General features: G+C 41.0%; 1 protein-coding gene across 1 annotated transcript in view; it reads left to right on the forward strand.

Annotated features, from left to right (window-relative positions):
- Window positions 1-12,060, forward strand: part of ABCA12 (ATP binding cassette subfamily A member 12) — a 542,556-nt gene that overhangs the window by 442,151 nt on the left and 88,345 nt on the right. Inside the window, 2 exon segments of the mRNA XM_030210844.1 lie at window positions 1,282-1,409; window positions 4,946-5,033. Coding sequence (XP_030066704.1) covers window positions 1,282-1,409; window positions 4,946-5,033 — 216 coding nt within the window.

Consider the following 12,060-nt stretch of genomic DNA (forward strand, 5'->3'; position numbering starts at 1 on the left):
AGGGATGACCTCCCCTGACTCCCCCAGTGGTCACTAACCCCCTCCCACCAAAAAAAACCCAATGTTAAACACTTTTTTCCCAACTTGTAAGCCAGCCTCAAATGTCATCCCCAGCTCCATGACAGCAGTATGCAGGTCCCCGAAGTAATTTTAGTTTAGTTAGTGCTGTGCGGGACCCATGCAGAGAGGAAAAATCGGAAGAAAAAAAATAACAAGCAGTTGCAGTCAAGGACGTCTAAATTACCAGGATAGTAAAAGGGGGAATCAAACCAACAACCTTCTGATTACAAACTCAGTGCTCTAGCCAGTGAACCACATTATTCAGGTGCTGAGATGTCCTTCCCTTTCCATTAAGTCCCTCCAAGTTTCTGTCAGCCAATCACCGCTGTTTAGCTGACACAGATGTCAGCTAAATGAGCTGTGATTGGCTGACAGAAACTTGGAGGGACTTAATGGAAAGGGAAAGACGTTTAATCAGTGGTGCACTGGCTAGAGCACTGAGCTTGTAATCAAAAGGTTGCTGGTTCCATTCCCCCTTTTACTATCTTTTGATTTGGACGTCCCTGACTGCACTTGCTTGCTTGTTTTTTTTTTCTTCCGATTTTTCCTCTCTGCATGGGTCCCGCGCAGCACCAACTAAAGTAAAATTGCTCTGGGGACCTGCATACTACTGTCATGGAGCTAGGTATGATATTTGAGGCTGGCATAGAGGCATCTCAGGGGGACCAGTGCACTATGAATGCTGGCCCCTCCCACGACCAAATACCTTGGATTTGGTCGTTTTTGAGCTGGGACGCTTCGGTTTCGATTATCACTAAAAAACAAAAACGCCCAGCTCAAAAAACGCCCTAATCCAATGTATTTTCGAAAAAAAAGATGGACGCCCATTTTTTTCGAAAATACAGTTCGGCCCGCCCCTTCACGGACCCGTTCTCGGAGATGGACGTTTTTACAAATGGGCGTTCACGTTCGATTATGCCCCTCAAAATGTGTTGGTGGGGGGAAGGGACATTATATGAAAGTTATCAAATGATGGTTAGAGAGGGGAAGAACTGAAATGCAGAAATTAGAGGTTTTTGGCAACATTTTTAAAAATGCCTTTTTTACAGGTGCGCTGAAAAATGGATCTGCGCATGCCCAAAACTCACGCCTACAGTAGCACAGTCCATTTTTCAGCGCACCTTAGTAAAAGGACCCCTAAGTATTTTTATTATTCATTTACAAAGGTGAATAAATGCACGTCTGATTAAACCAGATCATATTTTTCTTTACTGTTCTTAGATATGTGAAAAGCCAAATTCTGTACCATCTCATACAGAAACTTTTTCCTTCCAAACGCTATATAATATCTCTGGTCAAAACATGGAGAACTATCTCCTGGCAACTACCAATGAATTTGTGCAACGGAGGTAAGAACTATGTTCCCTTTTGCCTCTCTGTTACTCTCTGAATACATAATTCCATGTCAACAAGTTAATCATGTCCACCTGAACTGCCAAATTATGAAAAAGTGTAAATTCTATAACTGACTGATCCACAGCATATGTGAGTTTGTATATCCTGAGGTGTATATGTAGTAATCAGGTTACATTAGAAACCTAAACTTTTAGCTGAACCTCCTTTATCTAACTCCCTCATGATATTTGTTAATTTACTGAGGTTCTTTATTTATTTATTAGGCTTTATTTATTGCCCTTTTTGAAGAAATTCACCATAGGCAGTGTAAAACAACAATAACTCAAATGTAAGTAATAGACATTTATAAAAGTAGTCATATTCAAATAACAATATGCATTAAGATGTGGAGGGGCATAATCGAACGGCGCCGGCCAAATTGATGGGCGGCCATCTTCAGTGCCGGCTCCACGAAGGGGCGGAGCCAAGCGTATTTTCGAAATACGCTTGGCGCCGGCCAAATCACTCGCTGGGGTTAGATGAGATGGCCGACTCCGATTTTCAGCCATAATGGAAACCGGAGGCAGCCATCTCAAATCCGGCAAAATGTAAGGCATTTGGGTGTGGGAGGAGCCAGCATTTCTAGTGCACTGGCCCCCCTGATATGCCAGGATACCAACCAGGCACCCTAGGGGGCACTTTAAAAAATTAAGAAAAAAAACAAAATTAGCTTCCAGGTGCATAGCACCCTTCCCTTGTGTGCTGAGCCCCCCAAATCCCCCAAAACCCACTGCCCACAACTCTACACTATTACCATAACCCTAAGGGATGAAGGGGGGCACCTACATGTGGGTGCAGTGGGTTTTGGGGGGTTTGGGGGGCTCCCATTTACCAGCACAAGTGTAACAGGTAGGGGGGATAGGCCTGGGTCCACCTGCCTCAAGTGCACTGCACCCACTACAAACTGCTCCAGGGACCTGCATATTGCTGTCAGGGAGCTGGGTATGACATTTGAGACCGGCATACAGGCTGGCAAAAAATGTCTGATTTTTTTTTGTGTTTGTGGGAGGGGGTGGTGACCACTGGGGGAGTAAGGGGAGGTGATCCCCGCTTCCCTCCGATGGTCATCTGGTCAGTTGGGGCACTTTTTTGGGACTTAGACCTAAAAAAAGGGTCCAAATAAAACGGACCAAATTCTCCTGATGGCCGGCTTTCTTTTTTCCATTATGGGGCGAAGCCGGCCATCTCAACGCACACGCCCGTCCCGCCTTCACTACCATGCCGACACGCCCCCTTTCAACTTTCGCGACGGAATGCAATTGAAGCCGCCCAAAATCGGCTTTCGATTATGCCTATTTGGGCGGATTCAGGAGATCGCCGCCCATCTCCCGATTTGTGTCGGAAGATGGGCGGCGATCACTTTCAAAAATGAGCTGGATAGTATGCTACCCACAATGTCAATACAATACCCATTTAAATATCTTAATAGACAGCATAAGGGTGTGGTTCCCAAATCTGGTCCTGGAGGCACCCCTGCCAGTCAGGTTTTCAGGATAAGCACCATGAATATTCATGAGAGAGATTTGCATACAGTGGAGGCAGTGCATGCACATCTCTCTCGTGAATATTCATAGTGATATCCTGAAAACCTAACTGGCTGGGGTGCCTCCAGGACCAAGATTGGGAACCACTGACATAATGTATATATAGAGGTGGAACATGTTGAAAGATAACAGAGTAGCAGGAATTAGATAGAAATAAGGGTCACTAACATAAGGAAAAAATATGGTAAGTGTGTCATGGAACACCTTATGATCACAAGGATGTCCATCTCTGTCATTCTTTTTAACTTATATGTACAGCTTTCCATTGCATGTGTAAGTCAAAAAAAGAAATGAATGACTCAGGTTCCATGAATATAAAATGAGCATGAGAGGAAGGAAGAGCAGGAAGAGGCAAAGTGAGTCAGCATGGCAAAGGAGTACTGGATTTCAGACATGCTGATTTTGGTAAAATGGAAGAGTCCCTGAAGAAGGAGCTGGCAGCATGAGTAGACATCCCTAGAAGAGAGGAGTCCAGCAATCACCTTTTGCTCTTTCAGGTCATTTGGAGCTGGGTCTGGGATCCAGAAACATAAGACTTCATTCAAAACCACCTATGGATTTTTCTCTTATTTTATGTCCCCTCCCAATTCACTGTCCAGGTTAAGGCAATGATGATCCTAGGCTGGGGGTCATGCCCCAGGAGTCCTTCTGGAGCCCTGAAATCATGAGCCATAAATTGCATTGCATGTTGACTAGGGAGCCCTTTTACTAAGCCGCGTAAGCATCTATGTGTGCCCAACGAGCGCCAAAATGGCGTTACCATCCAGCTACTGTAAGGCTCTTGCGGTAATTTCATCCAATACACGCATCTGAAAAATAATTTTTATTTTCGGACGTGTGTATCGAACGCGCGTAGGTCATTACCACCCGGTTATCATGTGAGTCTTTACTGCTAGGTCAATGGCTGGCGGTAAGGTCTCAGACCCAAAATGGACGTGCGCCAATTTTAATTTTGCAGCACGTCCATTTTCGGCAAAAATTTTAGAAAGGCATTTTTTTGCAGGTGCGCTGAAAAATGGATCTGTGCGCGCCCAAAACACATGCCTACACTACCGCCGGCCATTTTTCAGAGCACCTTAGTAAAAGAACCCCTTGGACACATATGAACATTGCTTCATAATCATTCCCATCTTTGGCCAGCCCTGAAAGCAGAAAATATGACCCAGGAAGCAACTCCAGTTTCTCTGCATGGTTTGCCCTAGTCTGATGTTTTTCTAATAGGAGGAAAACTTTTTACAGGTTGAGGCTTCAACAGATACACATTTGAAAAATGAAAAGGGAGAAAGAGATTTTCATTTTTCGACATTCATCTTTTTAGATTTTGTTGCATTGAATGTTTGCATGCTGTTGGCTATCTTGGTTTTTACCAATACTTGCAGCCATTGTAATCTAGTTATATTAATAAATAAAACTGGCAAAGTCTAACAGAAACAGAGTTAATAAAGAGAAAATGCATTCTACCTAAGGCAGGCAGTTTTATGTGCAATAACCCACTAAAATTACATTAGAAATTTATTTATTTATTTATGTATTTATTAGGCATTTGATATACTGCCTTTTACCAGACACCAAAGCAGTATACAAAACCAGCAATAAACAAGCGGAATAACGTAGTAGGTTCACAGGGACAAGGACTTAGATGGCAGCAATGGGTGGGGAAACAAAGCACAATAAAATAAAACTAAAGACTAAAGAATAGGAAAGAGTGGAAATATGAGAAGAGAGGTAGGGAAGGTCCAGCTTCAGGAAAAAATTCTGGAGAACAACCAAGTTTCCAATCATGATTTAAATTTTGTAAATAAATGGAGGAAACTGGTTCCACAACATCAATGCTAGGCACCTATTCTGTAATAGGCTTAAGTATTTGGTAGTCAAGCAGAGACGCATTCAAATGAGAAAGGCATTCAATATTCTACCAATGTTTACAAAACACTGTTTTAATGTAGGTATGGAGGATGGAGCTTTGGATTGCCTTTACCTAGCTATATGAAGATGGATATAAAACCAGTGCCTGCCAACAGAACACTGAATAAGGTAACTAAGAAAAATTATCCTGGTCTCCCTACTTTACCTAAAACTGGAAAACTGCATCTATGCTGGACCTAGGTTCAACTCATAGCTTATTAAGATATTAGTCATTGGACAAAGTGTGGATAATTCAAAACTGTGCACCTAAAATTAGGCGCCCAGAGGATACCACCATAAGAACATAAGCATTGCCATACTGATAAGACTGAAGGTCCATCAAGCCTAGTATCATGTTTCCAACAGTGGCTAATCCAGGTTACAAGTACCTGGCAAGATCCCAAAACAGTACAATACATTTTATGCTGCTTATCCTAGAAATAAGCAGTGGATTTTCCCAAGTCCATTTTAATAATGGCTTATGGACTTTTCTTTTAGGAAGATATTCAAACCTTTTTTAAACACCGCTAAGCTAACTGCTTTTACCACATTCTCTGGCAACGGATTCCAGAGTTTAATTACATGATGAGTGAAAAAATATTTTCTCCAATTTATCTTAAACTAGTAAAAAAGGCCTGTTTCTGACACAAATGAAACGGGCGCTAGCAAGGTTTTCCTCGGAGTATGTATGTTTGAGAGAGTGTGTGTGAGAGTGACTGTGTGTGAGAGAGAGAGAGAATGTGCGAGTGTGTGTGTGTAACAGAGAGAGAGTGATATAAAGGCATTATAATATTCTCATTTTTTCCATTCATTCCCTAATAATACTTAACATTTTATTTGCTTTCTTCACCGCCGCTGTACACTGAGTAGAGGGTTTCAACGTATCGTAAACAATGATACCTAGATTCTTTTCCTGGTTGGTGACTCCTAATGTGGAACCTTGCATCATATAGCTATAGCTTGGGTTCCTCTTTCCCACATGTATCACTTTGCACTTGCTCACATTAAACGTCACCTGCTATTTGGATGCCCAGTCTCCCAGTCTCATAAGGTCCTATTGCAATTTTTCACAATCCTGTTGCGATTTAACAACTTTGAATAACTTTGTGTCGTCAGCAAATTTAAATACCTCACTAGTTATTATTCCTATATCTATATCATTAATAAATATGTTAAAAAGCAACAGTCCCAGCACAGACCCCTAGAGAACCCCACTATCTACCCTTCTCCGTTGAGAATACTGACCATTTAACCCTACTGTGAGTAATCTATTTATCCTAAACTGACACCAAAATGAACACAATCAAAATACTTCTGGTAATCTATTCCCTTTCACTGATCCACCTAGCATTATCCATCCCACTCACAGAACACTACTTCATACCCATCCTACAAAATCACCAAAGACTGATCAAACATTCCACACTCCATGAAACTGACACTCACCACACTAAAGGAAAATTATTTAAACATGGACATCACCAACGAAATGGGAGGAATGACCACAACAAACACACACCGCCCAAGGAACAACAACTAACAAAAATCCACATAGCACCAAACCTAGCAGCCCCATACCAAAATATCCAGGTGGGCTACATCAGTGCTAGGTCCGTAATTAACAAAACAACAACAATATCAGACTGGATCACCTCAGAAAACCTTAATCTTATCTTTATCAATGAAACATGGATCCACAACCAAAAGAACCCCATAATCCTTGAACTATGCCCTCCAGGTTACAAAATCACTCATCGTACCAGATTGGAAAAACGAGGCAGAGGCATAGCACTAATCTACTGAGAATAATTCACCACCGAAACCATTGCTAACACCCCAGCTAGAAATTGCCTCATTTAGAATCCATAACAACTCCCTGATCGATCACCTGAACTGCATCCTGTTCTACAGACCACCTGGCAACTGGAATGAAAACCAGTCCATCTTCATGGACTTCATATCAAACAATTGTGTAAACAACTCTATCACACTAATACTAGGTGACATTAACCTTCACCTAGAAGACCCCAATTCCACTAACGTACGTGAATGTAAAGACTTCCTACAGTCCTGGGATCTCAAATGGCCTCACATGCAAACTACCCATATCAAGGGACACACATTGGACCTCCTATCATATAAATTGTCCACAGATCATAACCTATTAATAACAGACATCAAATGGACAGCAACACCTTGGACTGACCATTACAAATTGAACCTAACTTTAAAGTGGCGGAAGAAGGGTTCAAACCGCACACCAGAACATACCACTTACACTACAAGAGGGCAAATAGATCCACAATTATTCTGTCAACAGATATATGACAACGAATGGACAACACGAACTGATTCCATACTTTATCTCAACCACTGGGATGACAGATGCAGCAGCATACTAAATTAAATAGCACCCTTAAAAACAAGAATATCAAAAAGACAGAACACTATACCATGGTTTAATGACAAACTAAAAAAACTCAAAACACAATCCAAGGAACTTGAACGAGCATGGAAAAAAATAAAAGATGAACATACACTCAACGCATGGAAACAAATACACCAAAAATACAAATATTAAATAAAACAAACCAAAAGGTCCTACTACAAAACCAAACTAGGACAGGATTACAAAGACATGAAGAAACTATTCCAACTCATAAATAAGTTACTAGACACCACCCCTATCACCACAACCAACACAGACATCCCACCCACGCAGACAAACTTGCTAACTACTTTAACGAAAAAATAATAAAATTATGCAGCACACTTCTTCATCACAACACCGACATCGAAAACTTCTTCAACGATCTGGACCTAACCTCCGATGGATACCCAGCTGACCGTATTTGGACAACATTTAACCTTCTCAACACTGAATCAGTTACACAAGCGATTCACAGGTCCACCAAGACCCACTGCAAACTGGATACATGTCCCAGTCATCTACTAAAATCAGCCCCCCGACCGCTTCATAGCAGACCTCACATCCCACCTAAATTTCATGTTACAACAAGGTCTCTTCCCTGAGGAATATGGTAACATCCTACTCACCCCAATACCAAAAGACGCCAAGAAAAGCACAAATGATCTCACCAACTACCACCCAGTTGCATCTATCCCACTAGTAGTAAAAATGATGGAGAATTTGGTGACTAAACAGCTTACGGAATATCTGGACAAGTTCTCAATATTACATAATTCACAATCAGGATTCCGCTCTCACCATAGTACCGAAACTGTCCTAGTCACCCTCCTGGCCAAATTCAAGCAGGAGATAGCCATAGGTAAAAGCATACTCCTCCAGTTCGACATGTCGAGTGCATTCGACATGGTAAACCAGAACATACTACTAAGACTACTTGGCCACTTCAGGATTGAAGGAAATGTACTTAATTGGATCAAAGGTTTCCTAACCACCAGAACTTATCAAGTAAAATCAAACTCAAACATATCACCACCGTGGAAAGCGGTCTGCGGAGTACCTTAAGGACCCGTGCCTAAAGCTAGGGGTGAGTCCAGGGTGTAAGCGCTATTCTATAAATAGTGCCTAACTTTAAACGCGGCTTATAGAATAGCACTTTTTTGGCGCCATATATAGAATTCACCCCACAGTATCTTTCATAGCTTGTATTTACAGGTCGGTATACATAAGATGAGAGTTTGGGTAGGCACTTATTTTCATTTGTAGAATTACCCTCCATTCATGTACTTTCACTTTGAAAAGTGGTCCATAGGCCACAAGTAAATAGTACCCTGGACTTTGCCATGTGCAGGCAGCATGAAAAGTATCCCCTATGGAGGTAATTCTATAAGTGGTGTCAGCAAGCACCTGTCCATGCTGTCCGCTCTCGACCCGCACCTCTCCGTGCTGTCTGTCTTCACCCACACAATTGGGGCTAATCCACCTCCTTAGAGGAACTGCTTCTGCTCACTTGCAAAAAGTAATTATTCACAGTACCAAATTTATCCTGCAGAGTACTTTATTACACCGCGGTACCAGTGGGAAAAACAGTATGTTCACTGTACCACAGCTGTTGGTCTCCGTGCACTTTGCTTCACTTTTCCAACACACCAAACAAACAACAGTTCAGTCTCAGAATTAGCTAAAGACTTGGGAAAACCTGTGGTTCAGTCTATTCCTCTGCTCCTCTCTGCTACTGCCCTGGAGTTAGAGGCATTTTCACCACCCTCATTTGCCAGACACCAACACTCTGACAACCTCCCACAAATGTTCAGACTGACCTCCTTCAGGTAATTAATTCCCACAGTTCCATGAAGCCAGACCGCATCTAGGCAATGTCACTTAGCGGCCCCAAATCTCTGGCTTCTCTCTCTCTGCAGTCTCTTCCTTTTCCACCGCCCTTTGTCCTGAGCAAAAGAACTCCATTTGCTCCTCACCAACCTCTTTCCTTTCACTTTTCTCTCCTAGTTCAATCTCCTCCCACTCCATGGAGACTTCCCCCACCCTCTCTCCCAGGTGCTGCTCCTCCCCCTGATTATCCTCCATCTCCCAATCACCCCTTGACTCTACTACCTGCTGGGAGTTGTGGTACTGTTTCTCTTGTTCCCTCCTTCCTTGCAAGTGTTGCTGGGCTCTGTAGTTCTCTTCCCTTTTCATCAGTCTCCTCCTCCCTTTTCCCCTCTGAGGGTTTTTCTCCTTTCCCCGCTTACTGTCACTATCAGCTCTTCTCTGCCTTCCTTCTACCTCCTCTTTACAGTGGGCACCTCCATTTAGGTGCCCCAATGCAATATGGTGAGAACCTAATATAGAATGGCATCTGGGTACCCAGATTCTGTTATAGAATACTAGAATAACCCAGCATTGGCGCACCTTACAGTTATGTAGCTGCAATTACACCAGCCATAGACCTTGCATAAATGTTGCAAGGATGCAGGCAATTTACAATATTTTAAAAGTTTTGCCTAAAATGTTCCAACTATTCCCCACTCATGTGTTTGCCTCCCCCCTTGCAAATACATACTATCCCTTGGGATTCTATATATGGTGCCTTAATTTTGCATGGAAATTGAAGCATATTCTATCACAATGTGCGTAACTTAATTGATAAACTAGCTAATCAGCGCTGTTAATGGATATTAACAAGCAATTATCAGCTTTAATTGGCATTAATTAAGATTTACGCAAACAACTCGCTAAGTGTATTCTATAATGTGGTGCGCCTAAATTCTAAGTCACATAATTGAAACGGGGCAGGGCATGAGCGTTTTTAAAATATATGCACGTTATTATAGAATACACCTGCTCTACACCTAATTTGGGTGTCAGGAGTTACACCAAGTAAAACGTGGTGTAAATGGGCGCGACTAAATTTGGTCATGTGGAAAGTCACTCAGCGTATTCTATATATAGCGTGGAGATTTTAAGCTTAGTCTACCAATAGAAATAAAACAAAATAAAACATGGAAAAGAAAATAAGATGATACCTTTTTTATTGGACATAACTCAATACATTTCTTGATTAGCTTTTGAAGGTTGCCCTTCTTCGTCAGATCGGAAATAAGCAAATGTTGGTAGATGACAGTATATATAAGTGAAACATCAAAGCATCCACCCCCATCCTGTTAGACTGTCACTGAAATGCTTTGATGTTTCTCTTACATATACTAATCAATCACTATACACTATCACTGTATATATAAATTTAATGACTATTATATTAGACCTCAGAGGTGTTGTTAAAGTGAATTTCCACTTTGATGTTATTCACATCAGAAATCAATCTCATATGCCTCTCGTCATTGGTCAAATATCAATTTTTCTATGTTTTTCATTTTTTTTCCACTTAAAACATATAATGATAAAAAGATTTACTTATCTTTTTGATAACTTCAGTTCTTATCGCTCCAAAAGCTCTCATCAATATAGCGTTAGTTGGTGGTTCTGCTTGTTAAGATGTTTATAACTCCAACACCTTCCAACGGCTCATATCTCAAACTGCAAATGATCTTGCGCTCTCAAAGCTCACGTTCAATTTAACGTCTATGTTTGTTTCTGTTTATGTGTTCTTTCTTATTCCTCCAAGCTTATTGAGGCGCGCATTCTGATTGTTGAGATATCTCTTACTCCAACGGCTCACACCAACTTTTTTTTACTGAAAATAATTCTTTCACTCTTAAGATTCACATCACATCGACACGTGTTTCGCCTTACGGCTTTTTCAAGATTATGTGCTCTCTCTCAAGATTATGTATTCCTGAAAAAATCATCATAATGTTATTTAACCTTATTGTAATTTAACGGTTATTCTAACATTCAACAGCAGGTCTGATAACTTACTCTCTCGGTCCGAGTAGACTCTCCTTAGTCGCAGGTCAACAATATGACCGCGAGTTTTTTAAAACAAAATCAGGTGACTCAACCAACCAATCCCGTTTACCTGAAATGATGACGTCATTATAACAGCGTATTCCATTCAATTTCCTTATTTAATCCATAAGGTTCAACTGTTTTTAATTTATATATCCAATTCTGTTCTTTAAAATTTAAAATAGACTCGATATTACCACCTAATGCATTAGGAATAACAATGTCAATGATTCTCCATCTCAGATCTTCATATGTATGTTGTTTATCCATCCAGTGATGGACAATCGGAGCTTCAATCGACTGTGTATTAATTTTTGACTTATGCTCATTTAATCTGATCCTAATAGGACAACTACTTCTCCCAACATATACCTTATCACATGGGCACTGAATTATATAGACTATATTTTTCGTATTGCAATCAGTTTTATGGTATGATTTGATCTTATAATTATTGGTAGGAGATGTCCAGCTATTACCTATTATAGATAGAGAGCACCATTGACATGTGCCACAACTACCATGACCAATCTCTTTATTTTCTTTATTGTGTACAATTTGATGTTTGACAAGTTCCCCTACATTCTTCCCCCTTTGTAGGGCTGTAATTGGATGTTCCATAAATTTGTCATTAAGTTGCAAAACGTGCCAATGTCTATGTATACCTGCTGTCAACGCACCTGAAACTTGAGAGTAGGGTAATACACATACAAGTTTATCGTTAGTATTAGAACGTTTATATTGTAGCAATAAAGCTCTATTAGCAAATTTAGCACGTAAATAAGCCTTTCTAATGATTTGGCTCGGATAGCCTCGAGCTTG

The sequence above is a fragment of the Microcaecilia unicolor genome, chromosome 7, assembly GCF_901765095.1.
Source record: "Microcaecilia unicolor chromosome 7, aMicUni1.1, whole genome shotgun sequence".
Lineage (NCBI taxonomy): Eukaryota > Metazoa > Chordata > Amphibia > Gymnophiona > Siphonopidae > Microcaecilia > Microcaecilia unicolor.